This window comes from Drechmeria coniospora, chromosome 02 (genome assembly GCF_001625195.1).
Source record: "Drechmeria coniospora strain ARSEF 6962 chromosome 02, whole genome shotgun sequence".
Taxonomy (NCBI): Eukaryota; Fungi; Ascomycota; class Sordariomycetes; order Hypocreales; family Ophiocordycipitaceae; genus Drechmeria; species Drechmeria coniospora.
In genome coordinates this window covers 9534663-9552858 of record NC_054390.1, presented here as the reverse complement: position 1 = coordinate 9552858, position 18196 = coordinate 9534663, and the positions used below count along the sequence as shown (strand labels likewise).

The 18196-nt window shown below is 58.4% G+C and overlaps 4 protein-coding genes across 4 annotated transcripts; 3 read left to right on the top strand and 1 right to left on the bottom strand.

Moving 5' to 3' along the window:
• Positions 1 to 2475: 2475 nt before the first annotated feature.
• Positions 2476 to 3390, top strand: DCS_05746 (uncharacterized protein; the record flags this gene model as incomplete). The annotated part of the gene is made up of 1 exon (XM_040803048.1): positions 2476 to 3390. One exon carries the CDS (start codon positions 2476 to 2478, stop codon positions 3388 to 3390), a length of 915 nt encoding a protein of 304 aa, XP_040658081.1.
• A 416-nt stretch (positions 3391 to 3806) lies between these two features.
• On the top strand, positions 3807 to 6099 carry DCS_05745 (putative malate dehydrogenase; the record flags this gene model as incomplete). Its single annotated transcript, XM_040803047.1, has 3 exons — positions 3807 to 4682; positions 4750 to 5075; positions 5127 to 6099. The coding sequence occupies 3 exons, from the start codon at positions 3807 to 3809 to the stop codon at positions 6097 to 6099; spliced, it is 2175 nt and encodes a 724-aa protein (XP_040658080.1).
• A 1184-nt stretch (positions 6100 to 7283) lies between these two features.
• DCS_05744 (uncharacterized protein) lies at positions 7284 to 7804 on the bottom strand (the record flags this gene model as incomplete). The annotated part of the gene is made up of 2 exons (XM_040803046.1): positions 7284 to 7432; positions 7486 to 7804. 2 exons carry the CDS (start codon positions 7802 to 7804, stop codon positions 7284 to 7286), a joined length of 468 nt encoding a protein of 155 aa, XP_040658079.1.
• Positions 7805 to 11790: 3986 nt separating this feature from the next.
• DCS_05743 (putative cutinase transcription factor 1 beta) lies at positions 11791 to 17460 on the top strand (the record flags this gene model as incomplete). Its single annotated transcript, XM_040803045.1, has 5 exons — positions 11791 to 11796; positions 12521 to 13257; positions 13476 to 14275; positions 14933 to 15543; positions 15790 to 17460. The coding sequence occupies 5 exons, from the start codon at positions 11791 to 11793 to the stop codon at positions 17458 to 17460; spliced, it is 3825 nt and encodes a 1274-aa protein (XP_040658078.1).
• Positions 17461 to 18196: the final 736 nt, after the last annotated feature.

Sequence of the window (18196 nt, the reverse complement as noted above, 5' to 3'; positions counted from 1 at the left end):
TGTACACGAAATGTAGGCACCGTCTGCCGACAGCGACATGGAATTCGACGCATTATCCTGTTGGGGCTCGACAAAACTTCTCGGCCTTGCAGCAGTCATCTTTACCCCTGCCCAAGTAAGTACTCACTCCGTACAAGCGCGTGGACTCGCACGTTCGCTCTGAAGTGCACACTGCCGACATCGGTTCTGTTGAAAATGTGGGCTTCGTGCTGTACTTGCTTGCGACCGTGCGCCAGAGTAATATTCTCGACGCCCGAAAAGATCTCCGGTCTCGGCAAGGGTATGCTGGCAGGACAAGGTCACAGGACAGGGCGGGCTGGCGTCAACAGCAACCAACGGCTCACCAAATTTACGCCGCGTACTCTGTAGTCGAGCCGTTGATGTAAGCAAGTACAGTATGGAGTTTTACTTACTGTACAGTACTAGTATAGCAAGTCCACTTCGTCCTGACACTCGTACCGTACTGCCCGTGTGCAGGTGGCCGTGACCAGCATCTGGGCATCTGTTGAGCCTGGTCAGTTCGGCGCCGGCGCCGGTAGGCACGGACGGAGTGGGGACGGCTTCAGATCAGCATCCACACTGACCCTGCATGTCGGAACAAACCGGAAGCAACGCGAGCAAGAGTTGATTTTTGTGGATACGACGACTCGCAAAGTCCTCGTCCAGAACGACGAACAGGACGGGTTGAACATGCCGGAAGTGCACAAAGAGGTTGTACAATGTGTACTCGTGCAGTGTAGTACGTTCTGTGCCATCGAGCAGTCGCTCCTTGTTTCCTCTTCGTTTCGAATCACGGGCGGCGGGGGTGAAGGCATCTGCATATCCGATCCTGAATGTCAGCACAGTCCCAATATTCCAAAAAGATGTCTGCCCACGCGACACTGAAACTGCTGGGATCCTAGCATATGCAAGGCCGCCCTCGCCAAGCCAACGGGTGGGGACTCACTACCCAAGCTCCCGTGCTGTAGAGCGCGGCCGTCGTTGCGTGGCGATGCTACGCCCGTCCCTCATGCAGGACCGGGCAACGATGCAGCTCATTGTACGGAGCATTTGTACGGCGCTCGTATTGATGCACAGTACATGTAAGTACTGTACACGTACACCTGGCCTCGTACTTGTACGGCGCTCGTGCTTGACTGGTTCGAAGGCGGTAGGTCGACGAATTTCTGGAGCTGTCGTTACCCAGTCGGCGAAGAATTGCCGGAATCTGTCTCATCTGTCTGATCCGTATCCGACAAGCTGGGGGTTGCCCTGTGTTGCCCTGAATTCCGACGTCTGCCCCAACGGGCCCTGGCGATTGTGTAAGAGAAACAAACGGCCATGCAGTAGGGGTCCACAGGGGACCGGGGAATTGCATCGAGCAGCGTGAGGTTTTTGATTCGAGGTTTGGAAATACCGCTCCGTACGTGTACAAGTAATGCTCGTAATTGTGCGGATTTGATTGGATTGGATTCGTCAGCTGCCGAGTGGCAACAAGGCACCTGCCGCCGGAGCAGGGAGGGGTTAAGGGATCCGTTCCTGCCTTTTCACCGTGAGTACGGAGTGCAAGTATCTGGTCTCCACCATGCTCTTCAGCCTTTTCAGCAGTCGCGATGGGATGAGGGTCGTCGTCGTTAGTATTCCGTACTGTGTGAACTTGTACAGTACTTACACCACCAGTAGCGTACTGGACCTTAGTAGGGAGTGTGAGTACTCCGTAGATGTACAGTACGCCTCCGTTCATGCAAGTTAGGCACAGGTACTTACTTGTTGTGCTGTACGTTCCGCGTTCGCACTGTACTTGTACCTCTACTGTATAGGTGAGTGCACCATAACTTACACGTACATGTATGGAGAGTTACAACGGATTGCGCACAGTATGGTGTACACCTATTTTGGTGGTCCCAACAAAAATTTAACCCCTTCCAGGTATTATTCTATGTTTAGAAGACCGTTCTGAAGCACAAGCAAGGCTTCAACGGGCGCCTACAGTACATGTCTACAGTGCTAAGCAGTATCTTCAGCGGTACTCTGTAGTATTCCTGTTAATACAACTGCCGTACAACTCGTAGTGGCTTTCTGCCGTGCAGCAAGTACTAGAGATACTTGCACTGACCGGCTGCCGTCAAGACAGCTGCGGACCTGCAGCACGTAGGTGTATTGTATGGACCTCCGTAGGTGTATTGTATGTAGACCTCCGTGGGTGAATTGTATGTAGACCTCCGTAGGCGTAGTTGTATTACTTGGTACGGATATGAATGAGTACATGTACGTACAATAGGCTGTACAGTGCACGTATACATACTGTACCTAGTACTTACAACTAGGCATTTATTACACACACAATACGCTGTACATTGCACGTATACGTACTAGTACCTAGTACTTACAACTAGGCATTTATTTATGCTCTCCGTACGGTGTACTGTACTCCGAACTTTTTGCAGTACTCGGTGACAATGGTAAAATCCTCGTCATGAATTCCCACACTGCGCTATGGCGCACGACAAACGTGCCAGAGAATTGGGCAAGGAAGTCTCGGTGCAAAGAAATCCCCTTCCTCTGCGACGCCGAAACGAAGCCAGGCACGGGCCCATTTCCGTCATGATTCATACTGACATTCATCATCGTTCGTTGGTGCCGGCACCTGGCCAGCTAGGGACGACGATTTATGCTACGTCGCCGGACGTGACTAGGGCCGGCTGTACACCGTACGTTCTGCGCACTTGCACCGTAGAGCCTGCTCGTAAAGTAATACTGCAGAGAACCCCAGAGTCAGTTGTCGACCACTGTTTCGACATTGCAGCACTGGAAAGTACTGTACAAGCACTCCATGCTAGCACGCAAGCACTGTACAGTACACTGGTTGCTAGTGCACACTTACTCCAGTCGGATGGCCCCGTCATCCCCATCATACCTACTCCATACTGTGCTGCAGGTACCAACGCATCCATCCATCCATCCATCCATCCACCCATCCATCCATCCCCATCATCGCCCGTTCAGCTCCAATTTTCTCCTTCCAACCTCAACCCTCGCGTCGGCTCGTCAGTCCTGTCCACGCTCCCCACGAATCGCGATCCAAACTCCAGCAGCGCCTTGGACGCAGCAGCAGCACGCCTGCGACGACTAGTTGCACACCGACCTGCACCTGAACATACTCTTTGGAGGACCCGTGCATCGCTTCAATATTGTCTGGCACATACGCTGCACCATTTTCCACGCAAGTCCCTCGCCGGTACTCCGTACACACACAACTATACATCATACCACCCACCTACCGTTGCGACGGGCTCGAGCACCGGCATCGGCTTGCCGCACGCCCTCACCTTCTCTCTTCCTCTCTTCCTCTCTCGCCCACCCTCCTCTCGCCGCCGTCGTCTCCCATCACACGCCGGTCCCTCATGCTAGCATCCCATCTCCTCTTCGGTCTCTGAAACCTGCCCGCCCACACCAGGCGTGCATCAAGCAAACCTGTCAGTCCCCTCCTCCGACGCGCTCTCGTCGTTCCCCTGTCCCTTCCTACCTCCAACCTCGCATCACCACACTCCACCCCCCCAACGTCCGCTTCCCTGCTCGCTCGGCCTACCCTCTCTCCCTATCCCATGCATCGGCAGAGGCTCTCGACCTGGATCGCCCCCCCCTTGCGCCGCGGATCGTGCCGCAGATTGTTGATAAACCGTCGTTCCCGCCTCGGGGTCGTTGCTGGCTCCTCTGATTCGACCTTGGTCGCCGCATCTTCCGCCTCCTGGTCGACACGGGCAGCGAGGTTGCCGCACTCTGCGCCCTTTTCTTCCTCTGCATCGCCATCGTACCCAACCCTACCCATGACAGCGACCCGCGGTCCGGTCGACGGCACCGTCATGCCGTCTACCCCTCGGTCGTCTTCACCCTCCACCTCCGTAGGCACCGGTCGCTCCTCTCGCACATCACTGTCTAATGACCCCACCTCTCACCCTGGGCCCAGACTCACGAGCGATGACCCAATGACAGCTGTTGACGTCTCCATGCTTGAAGAACCGATGAGACTCGCCGCCGTCGACCAGCGCTTGGCTCCGGCCCAAGTCGACGCTGCCGAAGTCAAGCAAACGCGCGACAACGAATACATGTCGGAATCCCACGCCACCGGCTTCCACGTCATTCGTGAGCCCCAATGGAACAAGGGTTCGTACACGTCTCTCCTCCTCGCCACTCTCCTTTACCTTTCCTCTCCTCTCCTCTCCTCTCCTCTCCTCTCCTCTCCTTCGCGACGCAAGTGGTCTGACGGATCAGGCCTGTCCTTTACTCCCGAGGAGCGAGTGACGAAAAACCTCACCGGTCTTCTTCCCCATGCCATGGAGAGCCTCAGCACCCAGTGCGCGAGGGCGATGCGCATGATCGATACTCGACAGACCAACATCGACAAGTACCTGTACCTGTCGTCGGTCAAGGCGGAGAATACCGACCTCTTCTACCGCCTCCTGATGGACAACATCCGCGACCTCATGCCTCTGGTCTACACGCCCACCATCGGTGATGTCTGCCTGCAGTACTCGACCCTCTACACGCGTCCCGAGGCTTTGTACATTTCCATCAAGCAACGAAAGTCGATTCGCACCATGCTCCGGAACTGGGCCTGCCCCAACCCGGAAATTTGCGTCGTCACGGACGGGTCCCGGATCCTGGGTCTCGGCGACTTGGGCATCAACGGCGTCGGCATATCGGTGCGTGATGGCGTCGCCATTCTCCTCGCTCGATGGGGGTTTTTTTTCTTGGCTGACACGACGATAGATTGGCAAGCTGTCTCTGTACACGGCCGCGGCCGGAATTCATCCGAAAAAGACGCTGCCCATCGTCTTGGACACCGGCACGGACAACGAAACGAACCTGAAGGATCCGCTGTACCTCGGTCTGCGGCAGAAGCGCGTCTCCAAGGCCGAGGAGAGAGAGTTCATGGACGAGTTCATGGAGGCCGTCAAGGACGTGTACCCCGACATGGTTGTCCAGTTTGAAGATTTTGAGAGCGAAAAGGCCTTCAACTACCTCGACAGGTACAGAAACAGCCACAGATGCTTTAACGACGACATCCAGGGCACCGGTGCCGTCATCCTCGGCGGGTGAGTTTGCCTGAACCATGGATGTGCGCCTTTCTCGCTGACGCGCTCCAGATATATCGGCGGCGTGGAAATATCCGGCGTGCCGCTCGAGGAGCAGCGCCTCGTTTTCATGGGTGCCGGTTCGGCCGGCGTCGGCGTCGCCAAGCAGCTCGTCGAGTACTACACTCGTAGAGGTCTCTCTGAGGCCGAGGCGCGCGACAAGTTCTGGCTTGTCGACACGAAAGGCCTCGTCACCGGCGACCGAGGCGACAAGCTGGCCGAGCACAAGAAGTATTTTGCTCGCCGAGACAACAACGGCCTGCAGCTCCGCACGCTGGAGGAGGTCATCGAGCACGTCAAGCCAAGCGCCCTCGTCGGTCTGACGGCGACGTTTGGCGTCTTCACCGAGCCCGTCGTCCGTGCTCTCAAGGCATCCGTCGACGCCGGCGGCCCGGGTCGTCGGCCCATCCTCTTCCCGCTGAGCAACCCCTTGACCAAGGCGGAGTGCACATTCGAGCAGGCGGTCGAATGGACCGACGGCTCCGTCATCTTTGCCTCGGGCTCTCCGTTCCACGCCTTCACGACGAAGACCAGCGACGGCAGATCGGTGACGTATCATCCCAACCAGGGCAACAACGTGTACGTCTTCCCCGGCCTCGGTCTCGGTGCCATCCTCGCCAAGGCGTCGCGCATCACGGACGACATGGTGTACGCGTCAGCACAGGCGCTTTCCGAAACACTCAACCCGGATGAGATTCAGAGGGGCCTCATCTACCCGAGAATCGAGCGGGTGCGCGAGGCTAGCATCGTCGTCGCCCGCGAGGTGATGAAGGCAGCTCGTCGCGACGGCGTGTCGACGCTTCCCGAGACCATGTGGCATCAATGGGAGGAGTGGGGCGACGTGGCCCTGACGACGTACATCAAGCGGCGCATCTACAACCCCATGTGCTTTTCAGACTCGACCAACCATGACTGTCCGTCTTGCAGCTCCGACACGAGGGCGCCGGCGACGCTGCGGAAGCGAGAAAACGGGTCGCACTTGTGAGCATGACACTCGGAGACGGGCCGAGAGCTCCCCTACCGATGCGTCAAGGGGACCATGATGGGATGAAGAAAATAAGGTTTCAAGAACAGACTTGAAGGGCGTTTGGTGGAAGCTGCGTCGTCCGAGTTGACGTCGAGATGATGAAGAGTAATTTTGTCGGACCTCGATCATCGGGCAGCCTCGTTTGCGAGGTTCATGCGGCGGCCCAAGAAGCATTTAATAGAGTAGTCGAATAAACGATGGGCGCAGGTCAAGCAAGGTTCGATCGAGCAGGGCGAGTGTGCGAGGTGTGAGTTGAGACAAATGATGGGAAAGGCGGACGCGGTCCATTTGTTGCATCGGAAATCCAATGGACAGTATGCACGATGCCAGGTGTTGCTCGCAACATATGATGGACCGTTGTCGTCATAGCACCGGCGAGCGGTAGGCAGGTGGGCGATTTGTTGCATCGGAATATCATAGAGCGTCGTCGTCGTAGTACCGGCAAGCGGTAGGCAGGTAGGCGATTTGTTGCATCGGAATATCCAATGGATAATATGCACGATGCTAACTAGTATTGCTCGCAACATCATAATGGAGCGTCGTTGTTGTAGCACCGGCGAGCGGTAGGTAGGTAGGCGATTTATTGTATCGGAATATCCAATGGACAGTATGCACAAGGTTAGGTGTTGCTCGCAACATATAATGGACCGTTATCGTTATAGTACCGGCAAGCGGAAGGCAGGTAGGCGATTTGCTGCATCAGAATATTCAATGGACAGTATGCACGATGCCAGCATGATGGATCGTTGTCGTCGTAGCATCGGCGAGCGGTAGGCAGGTGGGCGATTTGTTGCATCGGAATATCCAATGGACAGTGTGCACGATGCCAGCATGATGGACCGTTGTCGTCGTAGCATCGGCGAGCGGTAGGCAGGTGGGCGATTTGTTGCATCGGAATATCCAATGGACAGTGTGCACGATGCCAGCATGATGGACCGTTGTCGTCGTAGCACCGGCGAGCGGCAGGCATCGTGGTGCTGATGAAAGTGGATGATGATGCGCAGGGAGACCTCGTGGAGCGGCCCGTGCCGAGAATCTGGGCATGTTGCCCTTTTGCGAGGAACAGGTGTGCGGGAGCTGGGCGGTGGATCGGAGGCGAATGCTGGCAAAGGGCGGGTTCGATACCTTGGCACGTTGCGTGGTCAACAAAGGGCGTCATCGAACCTGAGATGCTGCGTGCCCATTGGGGGTCGAGGGTCGGATGGCCAGACAGTCACGGCAACCATGTTGGCGCAGGTGCCGTCAAGGGCAAGGAGAGACGAGGTTTCATTCTGCGAAGGAGGTGCACGATCTGGACGCGCCAAAGCGGTCAGGAGAGATTGGCGTACGTTGTTGACCTTGTACCGATGGTAGCCACGGTCATGTCATCGGGTCGCGTCGGCGGAACGTTGGTGGGGCCGCCACTCTCCCTCAGAGGGTCAGTGCTAGGATGGGACGGCTCGCAGGCCGAGAAGGCCCAGGTGTAGGGTAGGCGCCAATTCGACATTATGGCGAGAGGAAGGCCGTTGGTATGAATAAAGTCGTTCCAGCAGCCGCCTACTTGCATCACCTCGTCCGTCGAATCATGAGAAGAGTGGCAGGATGTTCGGTCTGCGGACTCGGGAGTTGTCCACACATTGGCGGCATGGGGAGATGGGGAATCGGGAGTCGGCATTGGCCTCATGGGGAGATGGTGAATCGGGAGTCGGCAATGGCTTCATCGGAGAGAGGTGGTGACGGAGCAGGCCGCCCCGGATCCGGGTGGATGCTGGTGGCGAGAGAAGACCCGATGGACAGGATGGAGGGCCGGTCGGTGCCTCGGAGACGAAGGCGTTGGCTGTCTGGATGTTGTTGCATGACGAGACGTGCCGCTCGCCGGACGATGGTCCACTTTCGCGCCTGCCGAAGCGGACGAGAGGCACGTAGGTGGCATAGAACATTCCACGAAATCGGGGGATGAAAATGCGTACGGCACAGTGCATGCTCGTGAATGAATGCCGGCGATTGCGGATGGAAAACGAACGAATGATGGGAGGCTCAGCGGTGTAGAAAAGGTGGCAGCCCATCCTGTAGCAACGACGGCGGTCGATGCAAAGTAGGCGTACTGGCACCTACACCCAAGTACAGCAAGTACCTAGTAGTTGTAGTACTGACTTGTGCACGAGTACGATGTACTTGTACTCTGTGCACCTACAGCACAACTGCTTACAGCTACATGTGCACCGTGCTCCGTACAGTATGTACGGCGTATACCAAACGATCTTGGCAACTGGCGGCACAGATACCTTGGCAATGAAAATTACCGCATGGCGAACTGTGCGTCCGGGAGCACTTGTACATCATTATACCGTACTCTGTACATTGCGTGCGTCTGTACTTGTACTTGCTGCACATGCCGTCTTGGGTACTCGTGCAAGCATGCACAAACGAGCACCTAGCAGCAGGCATTGTCCGAGCATGTTGTGTTTTGATGGTTACCACGAGTAATGATACGGCGCATACGGAGTGCTGTACCCCGTACCAAAGTACGTGTCATGTTCTTGTGACGATTGCGGAAGAAGTGCAGTCGGTGCACAAGTGCAAGTAGACGGCAGTTGGGCGGAACGGGATCCGCTGTATCGTGTCGCACGTTAAATGTCACTCTGCGAGTAATTACAGAGTAATAATTACTCGGGCGTACGGAGTACTCTTTAATATAGTGTTTATACCCAAGAAAGTACTGGGTACTCGGCATGCACAAGCGTGAGCATGCTTGCATGTACTTGTCATTGCATGTGCAGCAGGCATGGGCGGCGCAAGTACAGACTGTACAGTTACAGTACATGTCCACACTCGAATTGCAAGTATTAATACTTGGCGGCACGCTCGAGAGCGGACGCAGCACTTGGGTGCGAATCGAGAGGGAGGCTGCGCGTACGAGTAAGCTGTTGCAGTCGGCCTTTTAACGGAGGACCTTTCACGGAATGCAGGCAAGGGACGCATGCAGCATGCTGCACATGCAGGCATCGCTCGCACGCGTTGCAGGGCGGGCGCTGCCACCGTCATCTGTCATCTGTCGACGGCTGGTCTTTGCCCACGGCTCACCCACGGCACGGCAACAGGCGAGAATCAAGGACTGGTGATGGGATGCGTTCGAGAATCAACGACTGGTGATGGGATGCGTTTTTGCGACATGACAATTGGCATTCGCCGAGCACAACGGCATGGACTTGGCGGAGGAGGACGGCATGAGTCATTGGGCCGCGGACGAGCGTGCAAACTTGTTTGGCATCGACGTCGGAGGAGACGAGCGGATGGAGGGGTGGGTGCATCAGTAGACTTGCAGGCAGGGAGCGCACCCAAGCTTGGAGTATTATTACGGAGTACGGATACAAGTTGCTGTTGGCACCAAACAAGCTCAGTTGGGGGGCGGTCGGCCATGCTTTCTCACCCACCCCACGTGGGTAAGGATCAGGATATACACAGGACGATTACGGAGCCTGGGAATAAGTTCTTGCTGACTTGTACCTACGGAGCAATACTCTGTACAAGTACAGTACTTGTGCACCCGAGCAGCGTGCACCATTGTGCTTGTAATACAAAAGTACTCCGTAGTTGTACTTGCATGCAGGAGTACATGTACAGTGCAAGTATGTCAAGTATTAATATCTACTCCGTGGGCATACATGTACATGCACAAGAATATGGATCAGTTGTCGAGTACGGAATACATACAAGTACGGGCATTCGTCGCGGATGGGTACTTGCACTGTCGGCACGTAAATGCAGTACATGGAAAGCGAGAATACTACTGCGTACAGTCACTTGACAAAAGTGACGATTCAGGGTTGGTGGCGCTGCTCCTACAAATTGCGTCGACATTTTTGCCACCCCACTGTACCTGCTAGTAAGCACTCAAGTACTTGGTAGGTATTATTACTGCCAATTACCTGCTCCGTAAGCACTCGTACTCCGCAGGCAAGTATTACTACTAGCAGCTGAGTGCACAGCATGTCTTCGTGCTTGAGCGCAGAGCGCATGCACTCTCCACATACGTATGTATTTGAACAGTATTATACAACTAGTGGACGTACAGTACAGATGCACAGACTTGTCGCACTCATGGGTGTACTGCACTCGTTTGCAGCATTACTTGCCTAGTACTTTCTACAGTACTTGCAAGTACTTGTACAGCAGGTGTGCACCTACAGTGCTGCACGCGTGCAATGTACAAAGTACGGAATGGAGCACAACTGGTGCTTGATTACTCCGTACGTGTGCATGTTACAGGTATTAGTCGTACGAATGTCGGCGAGCCCCCACTTCGCAGTCAGTCACGGGGAAGCAGAGGTTTGCGAGATGCGTGCAGCGCTGGGGTCGCATCCGCTGCATTGGTACCACTGCCGTCCTGGAACCCGCACGCACATGTATAGCACATGTGCTATACGAGCGCCTGTAGAATGAGACGGTTACACTCGTCGGGGGGGGGGGGGGGTGTGCTCTTGCTCTCGTTGCGGGTTCACATTCCCGCGCCACCAGGAAAAGGTTTCGTCGTAAGCGGAGGCGGGTGAGCTTGTACGAGTACAATGATGGCAAGTACGGAGTACAGTACAGCACACGCATTATTACCTGTATTAAGCGTAAGTCGTAGGTGTAAATGCTCTCTATTAGGTACATGCTTACAAGTGCATACCTACCTAGTACATTGTACGGACCACAAGTATGGAGTCCAAGCACCAGGAACAAGTACTCCGTGCAGTGCACCGCACAAGTGGAAAATGCATGCACTTGCTTTATTGCTCACAGCAGAGGAACATTACTGCACACGCACGTAGGTACTTGCCTAGGTACCTAGTAGTACTAATAATACAGGTTATAGCAGGCAGGTAGGTACACCGACAACAGGTACAAGAAGCAACAGAGGCGGGTACAGATCCTTGTTCGTAGTACCTACCAAGTACTTGGACCCGAGTACATGGTACGTACTTGCCTGGGGAGAGTACGCCGACCGAACGGATGCTGCCACCCAGGGAGAGCGAGGTGAAAGGCCCAAGGCCAAGATCTGCCGAAATGCTCGAGGCGAAAGGATTCCTGACCCCGGTCCCCGCGAATTCCGGCCCATGGCAATTGCATAGGACCCCGACTCGTACTCGTACTCGGACGCGGACTCGGACCCGGGACGGGCAACATTTTTCCCGCCGCACGAGTGTACATGTAGGTACTCGTACGTACTGTAGTGCACGGGATGCTGTTCCTACCGACGGAGTCTAACGGAGTCTAACGGAGTCCAACGGAGTCTAACGAAGCTGACGGGTAGGGTGTAGAACGCACTAGTACTTGGCGGCACCTTGGCCAGGCAGCTGCGCAACGTACAGTACTGTGAGCACTGGAAGCACCGGATAAAAGTCCTCGGGAGGCTGGAGGTACAAGAACTTGCGGAGTGCTGGTACGGAGTAATACTCTGTGATACATGATACGTACACCCACATGTGCGGAGTACGTACATACAGTCACTTGACAAAAGTGACGATTCAGTTTTGGTAGCGCTACTCGTCCAAATTGAATCGACATTTCTGCCACCCCACTGTACAAGTAAGTAAGTACAGCAAGTACATGCAAGTAAGTAAGTACAGCAAGTACAGCAAGTACATGCAAGTAAGTAAGTACTGTAAGTGCAGTAATACTCCGTACATGCAAGTAAGTAAGTGCAGTACATGTACTTTGTAGTTATAGCAGTAAAGCGGCAACTTGAACTTGGTACTCCGTACCTAGTACTCCGTACTTACTGGCTACAGTACTTGTACCTCTCACGTACTAGGTATCCCCCGTCATCCGGAACAGCAGCCAGGTCGATGTCACTACCCCATCCTGACAGGTACCGCCGCCACGCCACCTGGCCGGTGCCCGCCATGCTGTTTCGTCCGATTCCTCCACCCAAGACCCTCCCCCTCCTCCCTTTGCCCTCCCCCCCCGGGGGATATCCCCGACCCACGAACGGTGCTCGCGGCGGCCGGCCCAGTAAAAAACCGAGAGAAAAATCCAGCGGGAGCCAGTTGCGGCAGGCTAGCCTCGACCGCGTGTGGGGGGCGCATCTTTTGGGTGTGGACTCTTTGGGGTGTGGACACCACTCCGCGTGCCATCGTGGCCGTGGCCCGGACGGAGCGCTCGCCGCTGGAATATAATTATTACTACCCACCCCCCCGGGTTTTCATCGAGGACTCGTTTGGGCCACTCCGAATGTTCCTTTGTCGTGTCTTTTTTTATTTTCACCGCCTCTTTCCCCAGGTCATCTCCCATCTCCTCTACCCTGTGCCGTCAAAGTGCTGCTCCAGCCAGTGCTCGACGCCCATCGACCGACAGCAGGACGAGCTCGCTCCTTTACCCACCTCGGCGACGCCTGCGCACCACCGACCGACGGTAGTGCGAGCAGCTACGAGACTCGGCGGCGGAAAACATCACGGCCTGGATCGGACTTGCGTTGAGCACCTACGGAGTGTTTGATCGGTCGAGGACATTGGCATCGCCGTACCATCCGCACGCCGACAGCTGTGCCTCAGGCAGGCAACGCCTCGAATACGACGCCTCGAAGACGACGCCTCGAAGACGACGCCTACGACGACGACGACTCCTCCGACAGCGGCGGAACATCTGGGAGCGCCACATTCCGCATCGTCACGCCAGCAGTTTCGAGAACGTGACCGCCGAGCACGCCTTCTTCACTCACGGCGGCCGATACCATCTGTCGCACCTGCAAAGTCGAAGCGAGCACGCCGCTGCCACCGACGACGACGAAAATCCGCCGCCCGCCAGCCCCTCCGCCATGGAGGCTGACGGCTCCCGCGCCGCCCACGGCTCGCCCTCGCCTGCGCCCTCCGCCGATTCGGGGGACCAGGGCAAGAAACGGCCGGCGGCGGCGGGCAAGGAGATTTCCGACGTGCCGCAGAAGATGGCGAAGCGACGTGCCGCCCGCGCCTGCGTGTCCTGTCGCGCACGCAAGGTACGCTGCGACGTGGTCGAGGGTGCGCCCTGCGGAAACTGTCGGTGGGACAATGTCGAGGTGAGTGAGAGTGAGCCCGTCGGTGATGCGGTGCCTCCTGCGCGTGCGTGCGAGGGCGAGGAGGCGGAGGGTGCCACGGCTGGCCGCACGAGCAAGCGTCGGTCATGACGTATCCACGGTGCGCGCGGACGGCCTGTACGGAGCAGAGCACCATGGATACGTCATGCCCCTTGGCCGGCGCAGGTCTTTCTTTTGGCCACTGCTCTGTTTGCCTCTTTGCTTTCCGACGCATGCCTGTCCGTTCCCCCTCCCCTTTGCTTTCGCCGTTGCATTTTCCCCCCTCGTTGGCGACCGACTGCTGACGTGCCGACGACGACAGTGTGTGGTCCAGGAGAGCCGTCGGCGAAAGTGAGTGCTTGCTCCGTACTGGGGGAGGAAAATTGTCCCGCCTCCCCGTCGTCCGTCATCCGTTTACCCGCCGGCCGGGGGTGCTCGCCAGTTCCGGAATGGCCCTCGGTCCGTTCGCGCGCCACCTGGGCCAAGCGCGAGCCCACATGGTCACCGGTGCACCGGGCATGGGGTTCTGGAGCGCGCCAAACCCAAAGGAGAGGCGTGTCCATAAATCCTCTCGGAAAATCCTCCCCACTGGCCAATCCTTCCCTCCCTCCCCCCTCGTCCGCTCCTCGAGGGCGGCAACCCTGGGGCAGAATCCAACGGCAAGCTCGCGGGCGCTGACTCGGAATCCGTCGTCTAGAAAGAATCTCGTCACGGCGGTAAATACCGCCCCGGCGCCCCCCGGAGCCAGCGGGGCGGCGGCGGAGGCCCACCGCCATCATCAGGGCCAGGGCCAGGGCCAGGGTCTCCTCCACGCGGACCTGAGCCAGTGCCAGCATCAACGCCAACGCCAACAGCAACAACTACAGCAGCAACTACAGCAGCAGTTACAGCAGCAGTTACAGCAGCAGCAGCAGCAGCAACAACAACAACAACAACATCAACATCAACATCTTCATCAACAACAACAACAACAGCAACTGCGATGCAAATCCACCGACACGGCGACGGCCTCGACAACTCCTCTTGCCGCCGTGCACGTCCACCTCGGCGATGTAACGACGGCGGCGAGTCGTGCCGGCAACGCAAACGGCACCGTGGATGCGCACGTCCCGCACTTGATCTGTAGGTGCTACCTCGCCGTTCCTTGCCATGGTCCCTCCCCGTTGCCTTTTCTTTTGGCCTTTGCGTCGTCCCGTGCTCGGCAGCTGGGCCAGGCGGTGGGAGAAATGCCCGATCCCGCATCGTGGCCTCTCCGCTTCCATCGGCCGACGCTTGCGTCACTGCTCAGCCCGCCCCGTCTCCGGCGACTCTGCTTGGCACCGTCGACACGCACCTTCATGTGCACGAGTACGAGTGCGAGCACAAATGGGCTGGCCCGTCGGCTTGCCTGCATGGTGAACCGCGGGACCCCTGCCGCCGCCTGCCTGCCACTGTGCTGCGAGCTGGCATGACATGCACTCGCTAGAGGCGTGCTTATGCGTTCCGCCGGCCACTGTACTGCCTGCTGGCACACCTACCGGTACACCTTTCGGCACGCCTACACCACTGTGTGAGGTCCCGCGCCGTAGGTGCTGGTAGGTACCTTCCAGCAGGCTGTAGGCTGTGGTGGGGAGGCTGGCGGTACCTCGCACTCGTATTCTCCCCGATCGGGCTCGTCACGAGTTCTCCATTCGCTCTCGTCACATGCCAATCGCGGAACGGCGCCGTCCTCATGCACAGAAGGCAATGGAAGCGAATCGATCAAAATCCTTTGCTGACCGACGACACGACGACCTCTAGATCAGCGCTCTGCCGCATACCGCAACGACGCCGGCCTGCTCAATCGGGTCTCGCCCTCCGAGAGCGTGCCCGCAACATCACCTGCGTCGGCCCCTGCGCCTTCGACGACGAGCCCAGGTACGCATTCTTCGCCGACGACGACGACGACGTCGAGCGTCCTGCCCGCTCCGCAGCTGCCGTGGAACCCCAGCCTCGCCGGACACGCCGACCTCTTCGGCACCGGCCGCACCGCCCAGTTCCTCCACTCGCTCGAGCTGCCCGATGCCAGCTCCAGCCTGCCACCCTTTGTGCGGCCCCTGCCCTCTAAGATCGCGGCCGAGGACGTTCAGTACCTGCACATCAAGGGCGCCCTGGCTCTGCCGGCCATCCCGCTCCAGAATGCCTTGCTGCAGGCCTACGTCGAATACGTCCACCCCTACATGCCGCTCATCGACCTCCATGATTTTCTCCACGTCGTCGGTCGTCACGATGGCCTCCACGGCCAGACGAGCCTGTTCCTCTACCAGGCTGTCATGTTCGCCGCCACCGCCTTCGTCGACATGAAGCACCTGCGCGATGCCGGATACTCGACGCGCAAGGGGGCCAGGAAGGCCTTTTTCCAAAAGACCAGGGTGAGTTCCTACCCTCCCTCCCCTCCCCTCTCCTCCTCATGCACACGTCCCCGCCAATGTCCCACGGCATGTGTGACTGTCTACATGGAGACATGCATGCGCACGTACGTGCTTGTGCGTCGGCCCTGGGCAGCGGGCCATGGGCATTGGACCTGTCTCTGCATGCCCCTTTCTGCATACGTACACCTGCACGCCAACGCTCGACGCTTGGTGATATCGGTATTGACACGTGATGCGTCCCGGCAGCTCCTCTACGACTTCGACTACGAATCGGACCGTCTCGTCCTCGTCCAGGGCCTCATGCTCATGACGTATTGGTACGAGACGCCCGACGACCAAAAGGATACCTGGCACTGGATGGGCGTCGCCATCTCGCTCGCCCACACCATCGGCCTCCACCGGAACCCCGAGCTGACGAGCATGCCGCCGCCGAAGCAGCGGCTGTGGAAGCGCATCTGGTGGTCGTGCTTCATGCGAGACCGTCTCATCGCCCTCGGCATGCGTCGTCCGACGCGCATCAAGGACGAGGACTTTGACGTGCCCATGCTCGTCGAGGCCGACTTCGAGATCCGCCTCCTCGCCGAGTCCAGCACCGTCATGCCGCCCGAGTGCCGCCTCGTGCGCGACCTCGCCATGCAGCGCGACCTCGCCGCCATGTGCATCGCCAAGGCCAAGCTCTGCCTCTGCATCAGCCGCATGCTCCGGCTCCAGTACTCGGTCCTCCTCCGGGACAAGAGCAAGACCGAGACCGCGACCGGCGGCGGCGCCGTGCTCTTCCCCGACGGGCTGCCCGACGACGTCGAAGGCGTCGCCGCCGTCGACCTCGAGCTCACCGCCTGGGCCGAGTCCCTCCCCGCGTGCTGCGCCGACCGGCCCCTGACGCCGCTGGACGTCGACGACGGCCGCTCGACCGTCGCGGTCCAGAGGACGCTGCTGCACATGGTCTACCACACGACCGTGTCGGCCCTGCACCGGCCCCAGTTCCTGCCCTCGTCGCCGACGCAGCCGCCGACGACGTCGCGCGAGGCGCAGGAGGTCTCCCGCCTGCGCGTGCGCGACGCCGCCGCCCGCATCACCCGCCTCGCCACCCAGCTGCACCAGCTCCGGCTCGAGCGATACCTGCCGACGACGGGCGTCACCGTCATCCTGCCGGCCATGATCATCCACCTGCTCGAGATGAAGAGCCCGACGGCCCAGGTGCGCGAGCGCGCCGGCCGCGGCTTCCGCCAGTGCATGCGCGTCATGGAGAAGCTGCGCGACATGTACGCCGCCGCCGACTACGCCACCGGCTTCCTCGACGCCGCCCTGCGCAAGGCGGCCATCGACGTCGACGGCAAGATGTCGCCGTCGACGCTCGCCATGATGACGCACGTGGCCGTCGGCCCCGGCGCCCACACGCCGCCGCCCGAGAACCTGCCCTACATGACGACGGCCGAGTCGCTGTTCCAGGAGAAGCGGAGCCAGCCGCCGGTCCGGACGATGCTGCCGCCCAACACCATCAACGCCGCCGCCCTCGACCTGTCGGCCAACTCGCCGCCCCAGACCGACTTTGACTCGGCCGGCATGACGCCCGGCGCCAGCGTCGGGTCGGACGAGATGGCCTTTGACGCCGAGGCCGCCGACCTCGACTTTGCCCAAGCTCACGAGGGCCTCGACTGGAACGCCGTCGCGGGCACCGACTTTGACGTCGACCAGTGGCTGCAGTTTCCCGCCGACGGAGTCAACGACGAGGACGAGGACGACGCCGACGCCGCCGAGGGTGACAAGGAGGGCGACAAGGACGACCAAGCAAAGGCAACGGAGGCGCAGCCGTCGCACCTCATCGCGCTCGACAAGGACGGCGACGGCGACGTGACGATCGAGGCCGCCCCTCTGGTCGACGCAGGCCACGCCAAAGTGCTGGCGCAGGCAGCATGACATGACGACTTGCCCCCGTGGGTGACCTTGTCTGCCTGCCTGGTGGTTGCCATTGTACTCCAGATGATGACACGGGGCCCTATCGAGGGCGGGAATCAATGCACGACACGGACGGAATGAAGTCACCAAGGTGCACCGCGTCCGTTTCCAGTCTCGAATGATGCATCTGAATCGATCCCATTGGAAGGAGTTGGCCGCTTTTTGATTGACTGCTGCGCATGCAATGGAGAATGGTGTCGTCGGATGGGTCGATAAAAAGAGCTTCTGTTCCTGCTCGGGATTGCACGAAGACGACGAACGAAGGCTACCAGTAACTACCTTGTATGTATTCTGGCCCGGCATGGGACTGCTCGTACCGGAAGTGCCGAAGAACAATGCCGGCTGCAACGGTGGAATGCGGGTGTACATGTACATATGTATGTTCGTCTACGAAGCAATGAAAACAATCTACTAGTAGAAGCAAGGCATGCGTAAGATTGCCTGTGTCATCTGTGCGATGCATCGCCTCGGACGAAGCAAGCACAAGATTAAGCGACGATCCCGCGTCACCGATCCGTCCGGGGGGGGGGGGCAAGTCGGCTGCCTACAGCATGGGGTCGTGCGTCGACCGGGCCCCTGATACGCCGGCTAGACATGGCGCGCAGGAATGGGGAGATCCGATCCGGAGAGACGATCTGCACCTATGACGAATAATAAGAAGGCGTCTCGGAAGCACTGGGAGCTCCGGATGGTGAAG